We start from the raw sequence: 26,488 nt of genomic DNA, 5'->3' as shown, positions 1-26,488 counted from the left end.
ACCATAATAAATAACTAATTTAAAGAAGCGTTTATGAAGCTTCAACGATTATAAAGGAACATTATAATTAAACCAAAAAATGGAATGTAACACTATATGAAGTTGCTCATTTCATTTGTGAGGCATGAGAAGAGACGAGAAACTTATTGTGAAATTGTTGTTGAGATAGTGCCAACATAATCCTAAACTCATTGAAGCTTGCTGAACACTTGTGTTATTTTGGATGTTAGCATGGTTTCCTACTCAATTAGTCAGGGCCTGTTTATGTTGATTAGCTGGAGATAATACATTGGTCTTGATTGATGGTGAAATCTCTTATGTTGATATCATTGTAATTTGTTAATTGCAAGTTGTAGTGCATGGTTTGTGTGAGCTCACTTTAAAGTTTTAACTCAAATTATAGCACACATTGATTCACATGTCATACAGTGTTGATGTGTATAAGTGATTTGAAAATCATTTGTGTGTCCTTGGGAGATTGCACCAACTTTGTGTAGTTGTTTCGATCGGCGACACAAAATCTGGTTTGGTTTCACTTCATCATTAATAGTCTCTTGCATTGGTAGAAGTAAATTAGATCTCTAAAATCAATTTATGTTTTCATTTTATGTCTAAAAGCCATTGCTAGCATTAGTTGAAAGTCTAGATTGCAAAATCATTCACCATTTGAAGGAAGTTCATTGATTCATGAAAGTACAACGTAAGTCCCTTTGCGAGAATCAACATATCCTATGTTCCCCGGGGACGCGTACCCGGCCTAAAACTAGGAGTTTCGGAAACGGGGACGTCTCGGGGATGGGGGGACGGGTAGGGGACGTCCCCCAGCCGTCCCCAAAAAGGGCAAATTACCAGGGGACGTCCGTGAAACTTGGGGACGGCTGGGGAAAAAAAGGATGGAAAGGAGACGCCTAGACATCCCCTTTCTGTACCAGATTTTAAAAATTTTTATTTTTAATGCAAAAAAAATAAAAAGTGAATATTAAAAAATAATTTCAATGTTCCTTACTAGGTTGCCGAGATGGGCCCCACCCCTCCAAATTCGGTAGAGGTAGAATAGGAGCAGCAATCTGCTTCATTTTTCTGTTTTATGTTTTTTATGTTGAACGTCAACATGCTTATGATACATTGATACTTGTGACTTTATGGCAACCCTCTAGCCTTTGGGCATATAGCTTTAAGTATATTTAGATTTAAATTTAGATTTTCATATTTATCATGTTTATCATTATGATATTGTTCGCTGATATTGATATGCATTTTGACAATTGAGTACTGAAATCGAATATTATTTCCTACATGGCATTCAAATGTTGTATGTTATAGTTCTATAGTGTTTAAATGACATGCTTTGTGCTTAGTTTCATATGAATGACATGTATATTTGCAAATTTCAATGTATATTTAAAAATTTCTCTATATATATAGCCGTCCTCGTTTGCCGTCCCCCCCCGTCCCCAAAATCACCAAAAAAAATTGCCGTCGTGGAAACCCGTCCCGCCATCCCCTGCCGTCCCCGTACTGGAAACTCGGGGGAACATAGAACATATCACATCATATAAATTGAGTTGTATCTAACTTATATGGTGACTAGCTTGTATTGTAACCTTGGGGTTACTCCATTTGATGATTGATCACTTGTTTTTTTACCTTGTTTAGCAGTTGAAGTTTCCTTGTTCAAGAGAGGATAGGATTATTTTATTCTGCACGTTGTAGTGGTCATAAAACTCATATCATCAAAGCCCTTAGCATACTTTGCTAGTAATGTAGAGGGGCACTCTATACTAACAGGGAAATTCCTAGGTATCCTTGAGATGCTTGTGGGATGCTTGGGCATGCCTAGGATGTCTTGACACTCCAATGTCCTCGACATGTTTTGGTTGCCTCAGCAGTAGTGGAGGCACAATGAGGTGCTGTCCCCCTTGTCCTAAAGACATCCCCATCCTAGAAACATAAGGATTTTTTTATGTGGGGGGACATGTCCCCATATTGAGATCAAGCCACTTGTCATGAGCTTAATTTTTGTAAGTGTTTCGTCCTTGCCTTTGTTAACAAGGGTCTATTGTATATTCAGTTGGTTTCATTTTGGCATCTTATGAACTTTTCAGGTTCACATCATTTCTGTTGCTTCTCTCGTGTGGAAGAAAGTTATACTTGCATGTAACCCTACATGAGCCAAGGATCACCTTCGACCAACATATACATTAATGAAACCATAGGAGAATCTAATGTCATGATTAGTGTCTTAGTCCTATGACATGGGACAGAGAAACGAAATCACTATAGTAATCTTAAAGTGTGAAAAGTTCCTAATAGGAAATTAATTGGGTAATTTGCCGTGTTTAACACGAACACCTTCCCATGATGTAAAATCTCTTGGAATGATGCATGCTCAACAAATGAAGATGATAAAGATCCAAGAATGTTGAACAAGATTCCTCCCCTTGGTAAGACACAAAAGCAAGTAGAAATGTGGGACTTGTTTCCCTGAAAGAAGAAGATCATGATGTATGATGCTATTGTCTATTTCTCTTTACTTTGCCCAAGCGTTACCATGTCAATATGAAAGTGTAGGACAAATAATATAGGTACAAGCTCAATAAATAAAAGTGAGAAACTAGGACCATTTATTCATGAATGAAGAACATGATACAAAGATGAAGATGGTGTGAACAACTATGATGGGACCAGATTCTATTACCATGTCATGATGATGTGTAAACATGAGATAATCTAAATAAGAACTCTCGAAACTGGTAAATAAGAAGAACAGCAGACATTGCCATTGGTACTAGCACTAGCACAAATATAATAGAAGACCTTGTACAGTTGAAGCATAGTTCACAAACTTAGACTTTGGAGAGTACTTCACTTGTGAGGATCCAGGAGCTTGCCCCCAACAGGTCCAAACTAAGACACTTAAACCCAGATAGACCTTCATGGTACGCATAATTTTGCATTCACTATAAGGGAAATAAATCTTTTCTAGTCATAAAATGCATTCAAGCTCATGTTTGCATAAGGTTTATACTTTTGCCAAGTTTATCCCCTCATATTATTAATATACTTTTTTTTGTTTTACTACATGTCTATTAGTTATTTACAAATTTATCGTATCAGACTTTAAGGTGTTTGAGGATGGATTTCTCCTGACCTTCAAGTTCTTGCCGGTATTTAAATTCTCACATATAGGAGCATGAGGGATTCAAAGATGTGATGTAATTGTGTGTTGTAACTTTTGTTATAAGTGTTTCCAGGCACATCATTTTAGACACTTGTAGGTAATCAAGTACTCATCACTGATTGAATATACTTGAAAACATGACTTGCACAGTAAGCCGTTACCAATTGTTGGTCTTCTGTTGTTTGTTCAGGTTTTGAAATTCTTGATGGACCGAAATAGTCTGAATACTCTTCATGGCCAAGTCACTGTTGGAACACTTATCCTGCAGGTATTGTATCAATATATTGAGTTACACAGAAAAGTAAGGTTGTGCTGAAATGAAATATCTGAATTTGATGTTTTCCATTTTAGTAGAAGAGAGTTATTTTTAAGGTCTTGTTGGCTGCTTCTTGCTTGCAGAGCTTGTGCTAAAAATGTGATATACAAATTTGGCAATGTTATATTTAATCCATGTTCATTAGAGTGAAAGAGTCACTATTAAGTTTTTTTGGTTTTGGTATTCAAAGTTAAACGATCAGAATCTTCAGTTTAGTGTATAGTCAGCTACTTGTATCAAATGGAGCTTGAGTTGCATTATTTTTATTGTTGTCTTAGGACTGTGCGGTTGGATTATTGTTTGCCCTGCTTCCTGTCTTGGTAGGAACAGGTGGACTTCTGCAAGGAATAATGTCAATGATGAAATCGTAAGTACAGTGCTATATATTACTAATGCTTTCTTAATAATAGACAGGGTTTTAGTTCTCTATTTAGTGTTAAGTTTGTATATCATACAAGACTCTGGTCAAATATCTCATCTGAGTATCATTTATACAGTTTGAAGGATCTTCAATTTGTTCCTGGATACACAGGTGCAAATTAATGGAGATTTCATAAGAATGGGAACAAATGCCAATTTATTCAATGTTAAAGCTTTTTGATTTTGAAATTCATTATGAAACTATAATGTATCATTGTTCTTAGAATGCACACCAGAAACTGAGAAGAAAACTCATGAGCTGCAGAGAGAAACAGAGGAATAGTTGACAAAACTGATTTTACTCTTAATTGGTATAAGTGAAATTCTTAATAAATTTACAAGGATGAGGGTGAATGCCGACTAGATGATGCCCCGGTAGAAACTTGTTAAGTGAAATATGATAATTAATAGGAAAAGCAAATACAAAACTTGGAACTTTACAAGACTTTTCCTCCGTTGAAAGAGTTGTAGAGAACTTCCAACAAATATGTGGAAGCTTATTTGAAAAAGTGGTCTTGGATAACTGCCTGCCTTTTAAAGAAACTTTAGCACCCATTATTTATGCACTTGTCATGCCCCTGCCATGATACCTTCGTAAATCTATATACATTATTGATCAGAAAGTTGTCTTATTTATAAGACATCACAAAATTTCTAATGATTGATATGACTAATGCTCGACTTAGCCTTGAGATAATATATCTGAGGAGGCAAAGTAGTAAAGGTCAAAGTCATCTGACTCATATTAAAAGGCAAAGTTAAAATAATTTTCAGGCAGTGAATTCCTGTAGGACTGATCAGCATAAGATAGCATTGGTTATTTAAGGAGCCGACCAGATTGAGGTGTCAATATGTGAAGCAATTATTTGCTTTGAATGAACTGACTAAGGTTTGTTTAAAGGGGAGACATGTTTTGTCACCACAAAATGTAGGTAATAGTACGGAACTTTTCCAATAGAGTTTCACGTGTCTCTAATATAATTCATTATTTAATTGGCCAAGATTGATGAACCCCAATCATTCTCGATTGATAGAACTAATCCTTTTACTGAAGGCTATTGTCAAGTCTTTTTCGTTTTTTTAGTTTGTTAGCCTATACTTGATTTTTGAAGCCTTTAACGCCCCCTTTTGAATTTTTGAGTGCTTCTTTATTTGGTTTTAACCTTTTTGTTTCCTTCAATCTCTTGCTTTCGGTTTTCCCTTCGATTCGATATATCTTAGGGCTTAATCGGGTTTGTCAGTCAAAAATTATAGCCATTTAAGTGCTAAAAAAGTGGGCTCTCCAAACACTCCAAGCTCAACTGCATATTTTTATGTTGAGTTGTAGATTTTGAAAAATATAATTTAAATTCACTTTATGTTATGTTTTTAAGTTACTTTATGACTTAAATTTATGACTTAAGTCATTATAGTGCACTTTATGTTATATTTTGATGTTGAGTTGCTTCTAAATTTTTCACTTAAGTGACTATAATGCTCTATATAGTCTAATTTAATGTTGAGATTAACTTTAATGTTTTACTTCAAAACATTTAAGTGAAATATTACTTTTAAGTCATATTTGCACATAATATATAAATATATAGTGTAAATATGAATTTGACCCCTTAAAGTAATATTTGCTCAATAATTAGTTAGACATGTGCTAAATAGAAAACTTAAGTGACGCAACTCCATTACATGTCTTTTTTGAAATATGTAATGTGCAAATGCATCTAGAGAATGCAATTTTCCTATTGCATGCACATGCAAATGATCAAAATACGCAAATGCCTCTCTAGAGTGCGATTTTGGCTTGTCCAACCCAAATGCATGATAAGTCAAGACACGTTTTAAAACATGCAAATACATCTAGAGAGTGCGATTTTGCATTAGACCCCAAATATGTCACATTTATTGCCTTCTTAGAATGCGATTTTGCTTGTTGCATAAAAATGTTGGACTTAGGCAAGTTTTTGGTATATTTTAAAACATGTAAATGCATGTCAAGAGTCTGATTTACAAAGTGGGCATGTGTTTAATTCAAAGATGTCACATGTTAATGTCCATCTAGAGTCTGATTTAGGTCATAAAACCAAGAACATGCATTTCCTCTTCATGCGTTTGAGGTTCAAGACCCTGACCCTGATTTACCACTTATGCTAAAAAGCGTGACATGCAAATGCATTTAGAGGATTCCATTACATTTTGCATGCTAAGGTGTCCATGCATATGCAGCTCAGCTCAAGAGTGTAATTTGCATTAAAAATGCCCAAATATATGCATTTCTCAAGTAAGCAATTACATGGAAATGGCCTTTGAGACCATGATTTGCATCTTGAAGGCAAAAACACTCATGTAGTAGGGCCTTCTAAACCCAATTTAGCAAAAACATTGAAGAGAAAGGAGTTTGCAAACACATTTGCTCAACTTTATGCACATGCATTTGCCCTTGGAAACCACAATTTGCCTCAAGACTTTGAATTTTTCAAAGATCTTTGGTTGCCAAATGCAAACCTATGTTATCCCAAGTTTCTAGGATGGGGGGATGGGGAAACGGGTTTCCGTAACAGTTTTTTTTTTTGGCCGGAGTAGAGGATGGCAAGGGACGACTATATATATATATATATGAATTTTAAAAATATTCATCAATTTCACTTTTATCACAGTAACATAATAAAAAATTATCAATTCCATTCATCAAATAATGATTCATCAATGGTCATAGAGCATAGCAAATCAAATAGTCATAGAAAATTAAATTATCATCACTTTCAATCATCATCTAAGCACTTACAATACCATTGGTAAGTCATGAAATGAATCAAATGAGGGAATGAAAAACATCAACTTTCAACAAAATGGAAACATTGAAAAGTTAAAAGACTTAACAATTAAACTTTTAAAGTATCATGTTATCAACAATGTCTATCAATGATCATATTGATGTGTAATCATTCCATCAATGTATCATCTATCAATGATCATATAATGTCAAGACAAAACACTCCAAGTCTGAAACATCAAAGTCAAAATTAAAACAAAGACACTATGATAGCTGCCCTTAATCATCCATATCAAAGTCACTATCACTATCATCCTGAGCCTCAAGGGATGCATCATCCAATGGAATGCCAAACAATCTTGTCGGTGTGTTTTCCTCATCATCCTGGGTGACGTTTTTCGAGATCAATATCCCACCATAAAGCTGGAGTCTGTCGATACGCTGGATTCTTACGATCCTCAATTCACAGAGTACTATGCACAATTGCTAACTTCTTTGCTCGTTTAGAGGTAAGCCTATTCCTCTTCACTGAGTGGATAAAGTTGTATGTAGACCAATTCCTCTTTGTAGCAAAGGAACTAGTGACCTATGAGAGGAGATGAATTGCAAGTATCTTTAACTGTGGTGGATCTGATCCATGCCATTGCCACCAACCAATGAGGCTTTTCTGTGCCATTACTACTCTATCCACCTTTGTCTCTACTGTGCCAAAGTTTGGACCATCAAGGTTTTTGAAGGCAACCCATATCCTCTCAAAGTATACTAGATTCTTGAGATGAATACATCATTTGAAGGGCCTTCATAATACCACGTCTCACCTCGTCATCCTTGCTAGGGCACACCTTTTAGGCCTAGGCTCATACCATTTGGAATTTAGTGCATAAGCTGCGATGTGAAGAGGAGTGTTCATACTCATAGTATTCCATCTCCACAAGAAAATTGGCTTAATGTACTCCTCATATAAGACCATATCATTATCATGAGCCAATATTATTTGCTTAATCTTTTGAAACATGCTGTCCATAGTCTCATATATCTCCCCAAGGCTAGGAGAGTCTGTATCAACATATTTGATGACATCCACAATTGGAGAGACGATTGAGCAAACATATCTGCAATGAGAATAAGAGTAAAATGTCAATTATCTATATTTTAAAAGTAAATGACTGAAAATCAGAATCTTTTAACTTTAAATCAGATTTTAGAAATCTGAAAATTGAAAGGATTTAATAAACTTATGATTTTTACTCGTAAATGAGAATCAACAATGTCTTACCTCACAGTAGACCACCAAGCATCATCAAGAATACTCTGTTTCATGGCTTTTCCTTTAGTAGTGTTTGTTGCAGGCCATTTATTCCACTCTGAATTCACTACCATTTGTTGTAGAGCCTCGTGCACCTCAACCATCCTCTCTAGCAAAATGTAGTAGCTAACATATCTTGTCTCTACAGGTTTGAGAAATTCCTTCTTTGTAATTGTCCTAAAGAGAGAAAGTGAGGTGTGGTGGTTGCGAATAAGCATTTGCATCTCTCTTTCTTGTGTCACCACTTCTTTTACACAAGACAATTTTTCCATGACCTTTAATGCATTGTTCAATGCACTAACGCAACATGGAGTCCAAAAGATGTGCTTGTAAGCACCCTCCACCATCATACCGGCCAATTTGCACCCATGTGCTGAATCAGTAATCACTTGAACAACATTTGAGGGCCCAACCTTCTCTATGGCCTCTCATAGAATGCCAAATTGAAAATCTGCATCCTTTTGTTTCCCTGAACAATCAAGTGCTTTAAGAAAATAAGAGCCAGCCGTGGATGTGACAATCACATTGATAAGTGGCTGATGTCTAATATCAGTCCACTCATCCATTACAATGGAACAACTAGTCTTCATCCAAGTATGCTTCATATCCTCCATCACCAAACTCACCTTGGAATATGCTTTATCAAGGAGGGTAGTGCGTAGTTTATTATCTCTAGAGGGCACTGCAAAGGGACCTACTGAACCTGCATCTCTTATCATTTTCTTGAAGAATGGTGATCGGGCCACATGAAATGGGATGGCATGGGCATAAAAGAAATCAGTAACTGAACAATCTAACATTTCTCGTGCTTGTGCATTGAACAGATCTGTAACTGACTGTGGCTGCCCACTATCACTAGCCTTCCTCTTTCCTTTTTCAGTTTTTTTTTGTTCCCACACTAGTAAAGACACTATTACTAGATGACATAAAGTGAATACCATGAGTAGATAATTGTGAAGGTGGAGGCATGACAAAGGGCAATCCTTTAGACTTGTATTCAGCTTCCATGTGCAATCTATAACACTCTAATTTAGGATCCTCCTCTAATTTTTTACAGTATTTAACTCCTTTGCCCTTAACCCCCAAGAAAAGAGACCACACCCTTCTGTAGCTCCTTCTAATTTCACATTCACACGCATGACATTTATAAATCCCTTCTACCTAAAATTTTCTTTTTGACATCTATTGGATGAACAAGGCAAAGTAGAGGCCTTCTAGGATTAAAAGGGCCTCATGCAAAGTCTTTTAGGACAACTGAAGGTATTTCAGATTTGTTTGTTACATCTCTTGAATCACTCCCAATACTTGTACCACCACCCCCAATTCCAACTTCTTCACCCTGCCATTCTTCATCACTACTAGAACCATTAGTGTTGCTGTTGCTGCTCATATTTGATGGAGATCAAGAATCTGAAATTTAACAAAAATAAAAATGAAAATGACTTATTTCTCATGACATACATAAAAAATAAAATAGTAATAAATATCACAAACTTTAAAAGAATAGATATTAAACTTAGAACTATTGAAATTTGAAAACGAAGCTTCTAGTTTTTAAGGGTAATCCAGTTTAGAAATCATTTTATTGCTTTCAGGCACAATGCTAGAGTAGGATCTTAACTTATAATAATTTATTGTAAATGTATTTACAGTTACAAACTTACACAATGACTCTTAAAAAATAATAAATTTAAAAAATGAAAAATTAAAAACTTACCTCTGCAACCTGTGAAATAAAAACCCTGCCTGCAATGCATTTATAATTATCTCCTCTCAGCTCTGCAACTTTGTTTACAACCTGACACCTGTGTTTGTCTCCTATAACCTGCTTTCAACTTCAAACCCAAACCTTGTGACCTGCGTTCAACTTCAACATGCATCTGCCCTTGCCTATGACTTGTGTCTACCCTTGCCCATGACTTGCGTTCACCTTAGACCAGCGACCTTCGTCCAAACTCCACCTGCAAACAAAAAATTACTTCTTCGTCCTCCACACGGTCTTCAACCCTTAAGCACAACTTCGTTCATGTCGAGGAAGATGGGAAATAAACATAATTTTCTCATTAAACAAAGTTAAAAGCTTACACATAAAAAAATTAAAGTTTTTTTTTTTAAGAATATATTTTAAGTTCCATTCCCAAAATGCGGGGCCCACAAGTGGTCAAAATAATTTATTGAATGTTTTGTTGTCAATTTTTTTTTTTAAAATCGGAAACTTCTAGGAAATGAAAATGCAGTCCTTGGGACGGTCAACAAGTTTCGGAAACTCGTTGATCGTTTCTTGTGTTTCAGGGACGCGTCTCCTATTTTCCTATATAGGCAAGGACAACTTGGAAACGTTTCCTGCCACCCCCCCATCCCTGTTTCTGAAACCTAAGACTTAGGGGTGGAAACTCTTGTCCGGGTAACGTAGATGTAAACACGCTTGAAGAACAAGTTCATCCAAACTTCTGTTTCTTCCACATTTTGCTTATTGATCTCCAAGTAAGTGTGAGGATAGGATTTTTCTTGCATTTCTTTCTTGTTTTGCTAAATGGCTGCATTCTTTGGCTCACTGATATCCATTTGTTCAAATCCAGCCCTAATTTTGTGCATTAAGTTAGCTTGAAATCTTTGTTTTTGTTGCAAATGCAAAGTTCTTCCATCTCAAAAATGAAATTGCATCCAAAAGGGAGTGGAAAGCAAGAGGTATGTCTTTCTTTTTTCGGAATTGAGTTTTTTATATATCTTGTTGCTTGTTTTGATTTATTTTTGGAGAAAAGTTGAGGATTTCCACTCCATCTTCCAACATATGCAATTACATCCTCCAAACCCAATTACATATTTACCTGAAGTAAAGATGATGCATTTTTACTACATGTAATTAGCTCTAGAGAATCCAATTTTAGTAAAAGGTTACACTTCTATATACCAAAGTTATCATTTTGCACATATCCATATGCATCCAATTTGCATTCTTGGCCATCCAAAACAAAAGCCCCACTTCGTCGACATGTAATTCTACTATTAGGATTTAACTGTGCAGTGTGAATCAAGCTCATTAACACATGTTTCATGAGTAATGATTCATTTGAATCCATCTCTCATGACAAAAAATGGAATACTTAGCACTCATTGGATCTAGGTGTGCTAAGTGTTCCATTTATTGTGATGAGAGATAGATTCACATGAATCACTACTCATGAAACATGAATCGATGAGTTTGATTCAAACACTGCACAATTAAATCCTGATAGCAATATCACAACTTGACTTGCTGTTGAAAATTTCTCCTACTTATCAATACATGTAATCCATCATTCTAAACCCGATTTTGGTCATTTTTGCCCAAAATAGAAGTTGTCTCTTAAATTTCTAGCCTTCAAATGTGTTCAATAAGTATTTAATCCATTCTTCAAACACCTATCCTTCTTGGACCTATCATTGTAACTCAAGTGCCAAAGTTTTCAAGGATCCAATCTCATTGGTAGATGTTTTCATCTTCATGTTGCGGCACACTCTTTAAGATGTCAAAATTCCCTCAAAGAGGATGGACATCTCGTCAAGAAGACATGCTTCAAACCCAACGAAGCAACGTTCATTTGGTCTCCACTTTCCCAATGCCTTCCCTAGAGCCTAAGTTCGCGTGGAAATGCTCCAAAGCTCTTTGATCAGAGAGAGAGAGAAAGAGAGAGAGAGTGGGGGTGGGGAGGTGGGGGAAAATCAATTGATGATGTTGATGGAAAAGTTGTTCCGGGTTTACATCACAAGAACATTCTAAAGGTTCTCAGAGTGTCAGAAGTTCCAGAATTTGCAAACCTGACAAAAGAGAATTGACAACTATGGAATGAGAAAAGCTTGATTACATCATGTTTTCAAATGACAATTGGCAATTCATCAAAGAGAATGCAGTGACGTAGAATACAGAGATTCCCGATTTGATGATCATCCACAATTACATCATCAAGTGCAAGGCCTTTATTGATAATCTGTAGGATTAATTCATTCAAAATCAACAATTTCAACATTTTCTTCAAGTGTATTTTCTAGTTCATAGGTTGCAAAAGATAAATTACATGTAATTCGATTACACGAACCTTCATTACATGTAATCCAATAAATCTTCTTTCTTGGTTTGATCGAGTCAAGGTGGTTGAGTTGCTTCCACCTTTTTCTCCTTCTTTCTCACTTTTTTTCCTATATAAGGAGTGCTCCCCTCATTGTATAAATCATTGTTTATTTTATGCAAGAGAGCTCTATCAAACTTGTGCAAGCATAACTTTGATTGTGTAGTACCAATTGGGAAGAAAAGTGAATACAAAGAAACAATTGGAGCTAAAACTTTAATTGGGAGCAATTGTGATAGAATAAACTAGAAGCTTTGACTGTGATCTGTGTCTATTGTCTTTGATTCATGTTACTATTGTATGTTTGTTAGAGCAAGTGATTAAAAGAAACGTTTGGAGCTAAAGCTTGGACTTAGAGCAATCGTGGTAATATAAAACCAAAAGCTTTGATTGTAGGTTATATTGTTTCTGATATTCACGAACTTTGTTAGATTTAAGTTACCCTCACGTCTTTGAGCTGAAATACCTTATAGGATTATAGCGTAGAGATCATCTGCTTTTGGAAGTCTTTGCGCCCCAATGGTAGTGATTTAGTTTTTATAGTGTAGAGAAGATGGACTTAGATCCAAGCCAATGCTTACAATCAGCCTTTGAGTTGGTGTTGGTTTATCGGTATCACTATATCCAATCATTAAATAGAAGTGTAGTTTAGAGGTTCTCCTTGCCCATTATCCACTCTACGAGTAAGTGGATTCTTTCGTAAAACAAAAGGAAAGAATATTAGTAACACCCTTACAAAATCTCTTAACTTCTTGCTTATCTTGGGTTGATCAAAGGAATGGTGAGAAGGGGGAGCCTTCCATTTAATATAGGAGAGACTTTGTCTCACATATTGCGGCTGGTCATCCTATTTTGCAACTAGATTTGAACAAGTTGTCATTTGAAAAATATCCATCCAACAAGACAGGCTTGGTGTAATTAAAATTATTTGAGTGTTCTAGGCAGTGATTCATTCAATTAAGCAAAAGACAATTTGAATTAATTAACTAAGTAGGGTAATGATTAATAATGGAGGGCTGTGTCCCTTGCAAAGGCAACAGACTCAATGAGGAAGTGTCTCTTGTCCTTACTTCATGATATAAGAGGAAGGTAAAACCACTTGGAAAAACGATCCATAAGGATCCAAAAAGTATAGTCATAAGCATTCAGATATAAATATGTTCACTAGAAGCCTAGATATCTCCCTAAATGGTCGCAACCTCATTATAATGCATTACATCTCGGTTGATTCATTATTGAAGTTATATTGTTACTCTTATATCTGTTTATATATGCATTGTTGTTCTTGTTATAATTCTTCATATGCAAAATAAACTAGATTAAAGATTCCATTAAAGCTTCATCCAATCTGCTGTCCTGTTATGGAGGGGAGATATGGGCATATAAGGCGAGGAAGTAGCTGAGTGGAGGCTGAATGAGGGATGTACTTTCATGCCCAATTGAAGTCGATACTAGTCATTTATTTTTGGGCCCCTTAGGATGCCAAATGATGGATATACTTCCATGTCCCAAATTTGACGTATAGGCTTAAGGCGCCTTGCATTATCTTTCATGGGCTTCATAGTGTGGATGAGTTAGTAGATAAAGCCTCAGAGGACTCCGACATATACTATATGACTATTATGATTTGTAAGTTGATTATATCTTTATTTATCAAGAGACCAAGTTAAAATTTTCATTTCCATGGACTTCAAGTCTAAACATTGTGTGGCATATCCTTGAGAAATGGCTGCTGAAGAAATGAAATGGTCACCTACTCCAATGTATGCCATGTGGAATTTAAATGTGAGGCATTAAGCCCAGCTACATGCAATAAGGCAAAATTTTAACTTGAACTTGACAAAAATTTACATATTAATTATTATCAAAAGACAAATTTCTGAAATAAACTTAAACTACATTTCCAAATTTGAATTTTGAGAACTATATGTAGTTTTTTTTTAGTTTATCAACAAGGCAAAATTTTGACTTGAACTTGGCAAAAAATGACATACTAATAAAAGACAAATTTATACAATACACATAAACTACGTTTCAAAATTTGAATTTGGCAAACAATATGTAGATTTTTGCTAGTTTCCTTTGTCAATACTTTTGAATTGACTTTTTACCCTTTTTGGCAAGTGTCTCATTTAGAGATTCATATAATCTTTGAGGGATATATCAGGCTGCAAGTTTGAATCCATCTAGCCCTGCTTGAACTGGTCTTGGAGTTCTGTCAATGTTGGGCCATTGTTTTCTAGAGGTTCAAGTCTAGGAGGACAATTGGGCATCTTAGGTCTAGAGATGGTTGTAGTAGCTCTTTGAATTGGAGTCCTACCATTAACTAAAATATCTCTTGATAAGTAGGGGATATTTTCCACAGCAAGTCAAATTGGGATATTGCTATCAGTATTCAACTATGAAGTTTATTGAGTCAAACTCATTGATCCATATGGTAGTGGTGAACACTTAACACTCATTGCATCTACATGATGCTCACAAAGGTGAAGCATTGAGACTTCTTAGGAGGTCACCCATCCCATTACTACTCTAGCTCAAGCGTGCTTAAATTTGGAGTCTCCTCCATGGTTAAAACCACTTTGCTTTGCAACCTTGATTTGACTACAGAGAATCTGGTTAGTTGTTAATGTTGTAGCTTCAGTCGGATTGAATTGACCAAGAGATAATCATTCTATGGTTATTGGTTAATCATTAATTAGACAAACTCTAATATATATGTGTGTGTGTGTGGATTTTCCAAATGGTTATTAACTAATAAACCATAGTGACATGTCTCTTCATGAGATATGTCTCCTCTACACATATTTATATGCATCCGAATCTGCATTTGGAACACATAGATGTAATGGCAGCGTTATTACATTTGTCGAAAATGATCCTATATAACTTAACAATAGCAATGTCACAATTTAACTGGCTGTGGAAAATATCTCCTACTCATCAATTGACGAGCTTAAGGGGCTTTCTAATGAATGGTTCATAAGGCACAACACTTGCTGAATGTTTCACAAATGGGGATGCAAGCAGTGTAGGTTTAATCATGGAGCGAACTATGTAGCTAAGCACACTTGAGATGGAGTAGTATTGGGCTGGGTGACCTATTGCGAGTCCAGGTGATTCACCTTTGTGAGCATCACCTAGATGCAATAAGTGCTAAGTGTTAAATTCATTCTCATGAGAGATGGGTTCGTATGAACCATTACTTATGAAACATGTGTCAATGGCTGTGGCTCAAAAAACTGCACGGTTGAATCTTGATAGTGATATTACAATTTGACTTGCTATGGACAATATCTTCTGCTTATAAATTGATGAGCTTAAGGGGCTTTCTCATGAATGGCTCATTAGACACAACACTTGCTGAAGGTTTTGCAAATGAGGTTGCAAGCAGAATGAGTTTAAGTATGGAGGAAACTCCGTAGTTAAGTGCGCTCAATCTGCAGTTGTACTGGGATGTGTGACCTCTCTGGAAATCTTGTAACTTCACCTAGATAGAATGAGAGCAAGTGTTCCATTCATTCTCATGAGAGATGGGTTCGTGTGAACCACTACTCATGAAGCAGAGGCCAATGAATTTGACTCGGAAAACTGCACAGTTGAATCCTGATAGCTATATCACAACAAATTCTCTGTTTTGACCAACGTTAGTAGTTGTGCCATCAACATTCATTCCAAGCTGATGGTTATTTCTATCAATAGATCGAGGCAATGGTTCTGATGCTTTGCTCTTTTGTTCTGCAGTTTACTGCCCTTTGAGGCAAAACTCCTTTCACCCATATTTTCTTCTGTAATCAATTTGAGATTTGATTAGTTATGAGTAGGTTTATTGCACATACTACATGGTGTTTCCTAAAAATCCTTAGGCTGACAGGAAGCACAACTTTGATGCCGCTGTAATATCCCTTGTTTTAATTTCACCCAATTCAAAATGAAACTTTTATCTTTCTTTTATTCTGCGTTTACAAGGAAATTGGATAGTTCTAAGAAACCCAGAAATATTTAATGCCAATTGATCACTTAATTCACAGTTCCCTAAACTAATCATTGCACAGAAATTTAAAAAAGCAGTAGAGATATTAAATTGACAAATATAGTATATGTGTATGTACCTTGTGAGCTGGGCTGAACCATGTATACATGCTAGAAATAAGAAAAGTCTTCAGAATCCAGTAAGGATCCACACTAGCACTACTGGATAGATGTTGCCTTCAGAAATAGAGCAATGCTAATGCTGAACAAATGCCCCATCACTTATGAGAGCAGGAAGTTCAGAGATGTTGAGAAATTATACTCTGTTTTATGTTATGGAGATGCTTGTGATTATGCACACTGGCAAATATAGGCAATACTTAATTTGGTGGGAAATTTGTTGTAAAAATTGATCATAATATTCTGAAGTGCTTTTAGAGAATAATCTAAGTGCATGCCAACAAAAATAGGTTAGCAAGATCCAGGCATATTCTTTCAGTATACAGTATGTGAATAATTGGACGGTCAGATTTGGGATGACAAATACAAGCTTGTATATGATATCGTTTACTACAAGGATATGATTTATTTGGTTCCAGAACCCAAACTTACAGAGAAAATTCTTGAAAACAGTTCATGACATTCCTTTGGCAGGGCATCCAGGTTTTAAAATCTATAGACAAATCAGGGAAGTTTCTATTGTAAGGGCCTCAAGGATGACGTCCTTTCATTTTGTCAGAAAATGCATGACTTGTCAGCAGAACAAATCTGAAGACACATTCCATGTATGATTACCTCGACCATTACCTATTGTCGAGCAAAAATGTAGAAGCATTTTGATGGATTTTATTTCTGGATTGCTTAAAGCCCACGACAAGGATTGCATATTTGTAGTGGTTGACAGGGTAACCCAATATGCATTTTTTTATGCTATCACTACAGGGTGTGTATCTAATAGGGTCTGTTAAACATTGGTAGTTTCAGGTTTTGGATTTGCTGGTTTGGCTATTGTAATAATTCTAATTTTCACAGCAGTCCAGCTGTAAAAATCTGAATTATTTAAATATATCAGTTTCTGGTTTAACTTATGCAAGTTTCGGTGTTGATTAGCTAGTTTAGTTGGTGCTGGATGGTATACTTTGAAGGTTATGTTCAAATCTTTATATTATTGAAAAGTCTGATTTATGACATTATTTGTTGGATCTGGTTGAATCTATTGAAAGCTGAGATTGATTCTAAAGGTCTTGAAGTGATGGTTGATACAATCCTGGTGTTTGATTGGAAGTGATATGTGCCAAGGTAAATTGCATCATAGAAGACAATTTGTAGATCAATGTACAAGTTATAGTTCAACTTCAACATTCATTGGAAAGGAAATAGAATTGGAAGCACCACCACACATTCAATCTAGAGTTAAGATAATGGCAACAACTCTGCTTTTATCTTTGAGTATGATATAACACATAATTACTATGCTGCAAATGATGGGCTATGTTGTTTATCCCCTTGGGTCAAGTTTAAAGACAAAGTGGGTTTTGTGTGGACTTGAACACATGATTAAGAGTTGGTTGTATGACAAGTGAGAATGAAGGCATTCTCCCAAAATCATTTAGTATTGGTAAGCAAACATAGTTACATGATGATGACTTGATGTGAATTAAAATGGCAGTTTGGTGTTAGATTCCTATCTCAAATGTTGGATGATTCAATTTCTTAAAATGTGTCATGTTAATAATTTAGTTTTTTCTGAATCCGATTGTATGAGAATTTATAACATCAGTGTTTTGACTCACTTTGTGATTCATTATCAGGATGCAAGAAAGAGTAGGAGAATAAAAGTGATAGTAAGCAGACCTAAAAGAGAATAAAAAAAGGAAAAAGAAGGAGTCAGCATGAGGACCAAGGGTTGACTAAAGAAGACCAAATAGCAAAATTGAGAAAACAACTATAGACGTAAAAAAATATAACTATTTTTTATATGTTTATAATTTTGTGCCTTGTTCAATTATTTTTGTTATTATGGTTCTATTTGTGTATTTGGATTTTTTTAAAGTTGTTGGTACGTTATTTTAATATATTTATATCGACGTCTGCATATGGTTTAGTTTATTTTTCTTGCATATGTTCTTTCATTCATTTATTTGTGTTTGCTTTTATTATTTTTAGTGTGTTTGTCATGTGGTTGTGGTCTTCGTATGTTTGGATGTGTTTTGTGTTTTGTTTAGTTTTTGCAATTTTATTAATTCTTTTGTTTTTTAATGTATTTTTCATTTTTTATGTTCATACATACATTGCTTATTTTTCTATTAATTTTAAAGTAGAGAATTAGTCTAATACATCTTAATACAATTGCTTAAAGTTTTACCAGGTGCCAAAAAACAAGTTTCGATTTATGGCTCGACCGGATCTAAAAAAAGCTCAAAGCAGTAGGATGTAATTAACTGTCTATCCTAAACCATGTGGTCCGTGGAAGGGGACCATCCACTCATTTGAGTCTGAGTCCATGTTCCTGTATGATATTGTAGGGATTTGAAAAGCTTGCTTCCCAAAAAAGAGTTGGAGGAGGAGGTTGGGCACCAATTACCAAACATGGAAGGGCTCTATTGTTGCTGGTTATTTCTGCAGTGTTATGGTGGGAATTTGGTTCAGTTGCTTTGATGATGGGTGAGACCTTCTTCTGCTTCATTTTAATCTACTCCAAGAATTGCTTCAATGTACAATTGAAATACAACTCAGCTTTCTCTTTGGTTTTCATGTCAAAAGGGATATCTTCTCTTCTAAGAATGTTGGTATAGTCATTGATGACCTTGAGCATTTGATGCTCTTTCACCTGAAAAGTGAAGATAACTTGCAAGGAAAGGTTATGATAAATAAGTCTTTGCAAATAAGAATTTAATGACTACACTTGAAAATATCCTCATTCCTAACTATGCAGATGTACCTGTTGGCCTGGTTTTCATCCTTACCATATGCTGAACTTCATAGTGAAAAGCCCTAGGGTAAATTTTAAAAATTTGGTTTTCTTAGTCAAAACCCTAGTTCAAAATTCCGAAAAGATAAAATAAAACCCTAGTTGTGTGCCCTAGTTTTCAAAGAGGTATTCTTTTTCAAAATGGCGCGGGATATAGTTTACCCTAAGTTTTCTTTTATAAAGATTACTCTATTTTTATTTTTCGCGAACAAACCTCTTATTTTCCAAGCTTACCTTAACCATGGTCATGTCTCCTAAGCATTAATGTGAAACTTTTTAACTTTTAGATGAGCATTTTTGACTAGCCGTCGATCTTGGTAAGATCTACGGATGGCGCTTACCCACTTTTAGAAGTTGCAAGGTTTTAAGATAAAGTGAGGAAGCACCCTTGAGCCACGTAGCATTTGCTGACGGCAGATCTTGTTTGCGCTATAACACTCTGACAAGATCCATTTTCCTGTGATCTGATTGGTGGGCTCGTTCCTGGTGGGTTGTTGTACTTTTAGTTGTGATGCACCGTTGATCTTTTTAAGATCAATGGTGGGCGCTTTACTACAAGATGGAGTTGCTGGAGCTATAAATAATGTGGGGAAGCACTGTGTTTACACCTATCCAGAATGACGACAAGCAAGATGTCACATATAGCTCTTAGATATGTTTCTATTCCGCCGTTGATCTTTTCATGATCAATGACTGGCGCTTACTCGCAAGATGAAGATGAAAGGTTTTTAAACAAAGCGGGCAAGCGCCTTGTTGACATCTGTCACATGATGATATCAGCACCGTATTCTTTGAAAGGAATTACTGCTACTAATAGATGTCATATACTAGTACAACAGGTGTAACGCATTCATTGGCCGAAGTATTTGACTTAGTATTGCTTGATGTAACTCTGTTCCACCGTTGATCTTTGGCAGATCAATGGATAATGCTTTCCCGCTATGCCGAGTTGCAAGATCTTTAAATAATGCGAGCAAGCGCCTCAATGACACATGTCCATGATGATGTAATCACTGGCATCTCATGCTATTTAAAAGATGCAAATTGTTCCACCGTTGATCTTTTCAAGATCAACAGCTGGTGTTTTACCGCTTTGAGAAAGTGATCAATGTTTAAACAAAGCGAGGAAGCGCCAATAGGACACATAGCAGGTAATGACGTCATGGACCCACGCTTTTCAAAGGTAATAACAAAGCTTCTGTCATGGCAATTGTCAGAACACATTGGCTAGAAAGAAGATATGCTATTAGTCAATTTAGCTGACTTGGTGCAACAAAGGTGCAATTTTTTGTGATCGTCAATCTGCACAAGATCGACGATTGGCGCTTACCCGCAATTTGAGTTGCATAACATCTGAGTAATGCGGGGAAGTGCCAATTTGCCATGTGGCGAGGTGGGACCAGTTATGACGGACATTTGCTAACTTATGCCAGGTTGGAAAAAGGTGTTGAGATGGAATGCCAGTTGGGTCGCAATATTAAATGTCTTTTTTGCAAGATGTGAATTTTCATAATTGTCGATATTTAGGGGATCAACGACTGGCACTTCCCACATTATCAAAATGCTCGAACTTTAAACAAGGCGGGGAGGCGCCTGCTTGACACGTGTCCAGGATATTCAAAGCTTTAAAATAGTTTTTCTTTTTAAACAAAGTTGTTCGATGTTGTGTAATCGACAGATGAAATTCAAACTTGAAGCATGACATAAAATTAACTGCTAAAGGAAATTAATATTGCTCAGAACTCCTTTGTGTGATCTTAATGCCCCGGTATAATTTGTAAATTCGCCATTATTGAACCATATAATCGCAAAGAATTCTCATAGCGGAAGGGTTTTTAGAGCTAGGGCACAAAATTTTGCAAAGTCTTCAGCGAATTACAGCACAATTTACAGAGAAAAAGAAGCGTAATTCAGCGGGTAAGTGGTCTGTAACTGTTGAAAAACAAGGAATTAGAATTGTGTGAAGTTGAATTTTTCAAAAATGCCTCCATGAAAGGAATTCTTTGGTCATACTAATTATCTTAAAAGATCTGTCCACGATGATTTCCTTGAACAATTTCCTTTATCTGTACATGAGATAACAACAGGTAGAGAGCTTATCCCAAAAAGCCCTAGGTTGGTTGTGAGTGAGGGTTTTTATGATAAGGGCAATTGGTTGAGAGATGCCCAGGTTTCTGTAGGAGGGTTAGAATTATTTTAAAAATAGTTTGCCGAATGCAACCTAGACACCCCTCTGAGTAATGTTTGGGAATTTGATATTGGTAAATTGGTGGTTCATGGGGTTTTCTTTGATAGTGATCTATTGTATGATATGGCCAAAAAATATGACCATATCACAAGAATTGTAAAGAATCATGCTAAAGACAATCTTTTTAGGATTTCACCTGCACTAATCAGTGAGGTTTTTAAGCTCAACCCTAACCATGCAGTTCATGAGCCTATTGATATGGACGATCTTCAGGCAAGCTATGATGCACAGAGGGTATATTTGAGAGCGGGGCCATTACAACAACATATTGCTAAGATTGGGTTGCTACCCTTGGTTACACCAAGAACCCCAGAGCCATTGATGAGGAAATACTTTGATCTTAGAGCCCAAGCCTTATACTTTACTCTTTGCAAGATACTTGGGATGGATGAGGAGGAATACATGCAGGGTTCTATTGTTCTTATTATGGCTCAAACATTGCAGTTTGGAATGAGCACCATTCTTGATTTTGCTACTTTTTTATCAAAAGAAATTCACAATGGTTTAATTGGAATATATCAAGGTAAGGTGAATAGGCCCTTTTGCTGGTATTTCTTGTTCATGCATATATGTCTTTATAAGGGGGTCACCTTTTTCTCCAAAGAAATGGAGCTAGAATTAGAAAGGGATGGAGAGAAGCTGCCAGTTCAAGTATGGAGTGCTGACATGACTTGGGAAGCCAAGGATGCCAGCTATGTTAGATTTGATAGATACTTTGCATCAAGGCTTAGACTGCTCTTAAGAGGGGATAGTCCAAGGATCCCACAGCCTCTACCGGAATTAATCAGACCTAAGGACCATGCCAAGAACCTGTTGGTCAGTCATAATTGGAGAGACATAATTCCATATAATGTTTCCACTGTGATTAGGGTTTATGGTTTCTTGGGGAAACCTCATGTTTTACCTTTTCATGTGCCCCTGAAGATAGGAATTGCAGAATTGCTATGCCAAATTGGAACCATTGAAGAAAGGGACATGTTAGGCAAAAGTAAAGGCACCTTTTTCCTTGTTATCACTGTAGCTCATGATTTTGTTTTTGTTAGGAAAGGATGGAGGAATCTTAGTTTATTTTTGAATAGATATCACATTGCAGAATTCCATGCAAGATATATTGATCCAGAAGGATTCTATGACCTCCTAGGGGAGAGGAAAAAAATTAAGGCTATTACACAACATGTATACTTCCCTGAAGATGTTATTAGAAATATTTTTTCATTACAGGAACATGAAGTTAGAAAAGAAAAATGGATAGTCTTTAGTGAAGTCTTAGAATTCATTAATGCTTTTGACCTTGATTATAATCCGTTGAAAGATAAGAAGTATTGGGGGGCTAGAATGAATGTATTAATGAATAATTTTGTTGTAATAATGCAAACTATGAATGAGAAGAAGGCTACCTTTGCTAAAGCATATCCTGATAAAGTAGCAGAGGTGGAGAGAAGAATAAATAACAGAATGATAATTACCCTAGGCCAATATACATTACAGAGAAGGGCAAGATATATTGTGGCTCAAAATATACAACATCTTCCCCCTTACAAAAGGCCAAGACCAGAGAGTCCACCTGCCACCAATGCACCCAAGAGACAAAAACTAGAACAGGGATCCTCTTCTCATACAAAAGAGTATTCACCAATTCAAACCTCACTCCGAATGGAAGATGAAGCATCTTTAAGAGAGCAACTAAGACAAATGGGTGGGGAAGGAGATATAGTTGTTACCACTACTGATATAGGAAGAGGAGTGCTTGAGGAGCCTCCTATGCTCTCCTTTGACCTCACCGTTGCTGATTACAAAGGTAAGGAGATAGATCCTATTATTGCTCAAGCCTCTAAAAAATTTATAGATGATGAAAATTTTGTTAGATCTAGGGCCTTTGCACAATTTCTGTGGAGGATAGATATAGGAAATTTTGAGGCAAAATGTAAAAAGGTAAAGGCAGAGCAGCCAAATAAATTAGACTCGACATTGAGGAAGAGGCGAAGGCTAAATTTTTGGAAGATTTTGCCTAGCTCACAACTGAGGCCAGAAGGTAGGTAGTTAGAGAGTCAGGAGTCTTAGTTTTGCCTGAGTGGGACATAGCTAATGCTATGATCTTTGATTCCATTAGAAAAGAAAAGGATGTGTAGTATAAAACTGAGGAAGAAATATTGCAAGCACATAGGGGAGTAAAATTCAGTAATGATCATCAGGCCTTGGTCATATGGTCTATTGAAAAAAGAAAAAAGACCAGGATGCAAGAAATTTCAAGTGCAGAACATACAGGTGCTCTTACGTTATATATAGCTGATGAAGTAGATAGTCAGCAGGTCACAAGAATGGCTAGAGAAATGTTGGATTTTGGGGATGTGGCAGCTGGAAAGGAGAAAAGTAAATTTTTAGAACTCAATGCCAAGTTTGAAGAAATACTTAAGGCATATGAGGAGAGAGGAAAAAAGACACAATTACTGGAAATTCAAATGTCTCAGATGGACAAACAACTTGGAAAGAGGAAAGTAGGAGAATCCAGTAGGCCAAGAATTGCATATCCTCGCCCCCCAGTTGAGCCATTTCAAATCCACCCCCATTATTGAGTTACCGGATACCCCACAGAGGCTTGAGATCTATACTGCTGAAGATTTCGAAGAAGAAAAAACCAAGTTATATGAATTGCAGATTGAATTGAATAACTAGTATGAGGAAAAACTCAGGAAAACAATTTTATACCTGATGGATAAGATTCAGTGGCCAACATTTTATAATTAGTTCGTAGGAATTCTAGACATGTGGGATGAGATGAAGAGAGATGAAGACATTAAAACCCATTGTCTAGAAGTGGGGTGAGAGAGATAATGATGTCACTTCTATGTGTATCTCTATCATCTAGTTATCTTGTGATCAGATTGAGAGAACTTTTGATATGGTTAATAATCTGACAGAGTTTAGTGAAAAAAGAATTTCTGTTCAGAAGAGGATAGCAATTTGTTTGTCTAAATATATGGCAGAAAAGTTTGATCTTTTCCCTAGTGCATTGAAAAAAGTTGACAAATTAAAAGAAAGGGATGAATGGGGAAAAGAATTAGACGAATTATTATGCCAAAGAATGAATAGTGTTGTAACTGAAAAAGGGCATGTACTATGGGCAATAACCAATGAAGAACTTGTCAAAGTACAATTATTCTACAATGCCATTAGATGCAATTTTTTTGAAATTGAAAAGGTTGGAAATTTTGTGATAAAAATGCAGAGGGAAATCCTGAATTTTGATTGGCCCAATGACACTATTTTCAACAAATGGAAAGAACTTTTGTCTTCGGAGCAGGTGGTAGAAGATGATGGGGTAGATGAGGATGGGGTAACTGTTACCTTAACAGTTCATAATGGAGACGGTGAAGATTCCCCAGTTGAGGTTAACTTGTAGGTACTAGAACAAGACACATCATTAACAAGCTTGATAGCCACATACTCCGAGGAGTCAGAATAACAAAAGAATTAATCATGGAATTCACAATTTTTGAAGTGTAACAAAAAAGAGGCCCACCTAGAGAATATTGTGATGTAAAGTTTTTCTGTTACATAAATTTTTGTCTTTTTGTGATAGTAACAAAATGTAAATATCTTTTGTTTAAGGGACAATTGTCAATTTTCTATTCCCGAAGCTTGTTGCATCTCACAGTATATAAGTGAGATTCCATGGCTAGAGAAAGGGTCCGAAATATTGTCTTTCCAAGTCTTTGCTAAGTCTATTCGGTCCAGTCCTTTTGATGAATACTTTGTGATATATTTTCTCTATAGGTTTATGAGAATACATCAATTTGATAGGATTTAGATGTTTTGTCTTGAGTCATTCTAAGTCTTGTTCAATTGTATACAATTATTTTAAAAATGAAATTAATACAAAGATGAATTGTCACCACATCTTTTTTGGCTGAATCTTGTCTCCATTTCTTTTACCTGGTTATTTTGAAGTTGCATAAACAAAGCTTGTCCAGTTGAGTGCAATTGAATCAAATTGTATATCAATTCACCATTGCTATTAGTTCAATGAATTAAATAAACGCTTTAGTGTTATTGATAGGGTTTCCATGGTAATAGGAAGGATGTCTGTAAGTACGATTTTCAGTAAGAACTGTTGATAATGTTGATTGTAAAGCAATTGATTGTAATTCAATCTGTATGTGAAGAAATCATGGACAAGCATCAAACTCAAACTCAAAATCAATTATTACTTCACTGTTTGAAAGATCTCAATGCAGGTCAGCACTTGTTTGCATTTGATCTCTAAGCCTTACTTAGTTACTTTTGCTAGAAATATTTGCAAATCTGAGAAGAATTGTGACCAAATCTGCTTGTAAGGGATGTGTATTATCGTAAGGTGTCATGGAATGAACAAACTATGTATATGTTAGAGATAGGAGATGAGAATCATAATGAAACTAAGAGATTCTTACTCAGTAGCATTCATTTGAACCATCCCTTAGGTACACCCACCTTGGTTTTGTAGAGCCTAAAGAGTAGGAAATCTATCTTGATTTCATTGCAGTTGGGTCTAGATAAGAAACACATTCAATTGTTTAGAGGAAGTAGCTGATCCTTAGATTGTTTGTGCTTTCATTATCTTGGTATTGAGTATCTTGTTACTTAATAGTTGAAAAACACCAATAGTACCAACGCAAAAGAGGAGCAAATACATACCAAAAAAGATGTAAACTTTAGAGATATCAGCAATAAAACTAGTTATGATATGAATAATAGAGAGTTCGTTATCCAAAGAGATACCAAAGGTTTCCCAAACACCCTTGTCAAAGGGGCATTCAAAAAAGACATGAAAAATTGACTCGAGAAGGTGACAAACAGAGCAAATAAAAGGATCTCCATTAGGTTTAGAAAAAGGAAGTCTATGTAGAAGTAGTCACCAAAGAAAGAAATGAATTTAGGTTCAAGAGGTCGATGCCACAAGTTGCTCAAGGTTTACCCTAGGATTGTTGGCCAAAGTTGGTGCTCCATTTAAGATTAAGGTGGTCAAGTACAACAAAGGTATTAGAGAGTAGGCTATAGATAACTTTGGCTTTGGTAGCATTTAATGGGGAGCCATCAGGCCATTTTAGTAGGGGTAGCTTATCTATAGTTTTACCACAAGATTTAGGAAGATTGAGTCTCACCCACAACATGGTGTAGGTTCTCTTATGAGTATAGGGAATGCCGTATTTGGCTATCATTTTTTG

The 26,488-nt window shown here is 36.0% G+C and overlaps 1 protein-coding gene across 5 annotated transcripts in view; it reads left to right on the top strand.

The window, feature by feature from the left end:
• The window catches only part of LOC149540045 (K(+) efflux antiporter 5-like), a 210,253-nt gene that overhangs the window by 115,221 nt on the left and 68,544 nt on the right, over positions 1-26,488 (top strand). For all 5 annotated transcript variants that reach the window (XM_089801239.1, XM_089801238.1, XM_089801236.1 and 2 more), the window contains 2 exons: positions 3,372-3,449; positions 3,776-3,864. In XM_089801239.1, coding sequence (XP_089657365.1) covers positions 3,372-3,449; positions 3,776-3,864 — 167 coding nt within the window. The remainder of the gene's footprint in view (positions 1-3,371; positions 3,450-3,775; positions 3,865-26,488) is intronic.

This window comes from Cupressus sempervirens, chromosome 9, assembly GCF_028749045.1.
Source record: "Cupressus sempervirens isolate cs-2001-9-10 chromosome 9, ASM2874904v1, whole genome shotgun sequence".
Lineage (NCBI taxonomy): Eukaryota > Viridiplantae > Streptophyta > Pinopsida > Cupressales > Cupressaceae > Cupressus > Cupressus sempervirens.
The sequence above is the reverse complement of the archived record's forward strand: the minus strand, read 5'-3'. Positions and strand labels throughout refer to the sequence as shown.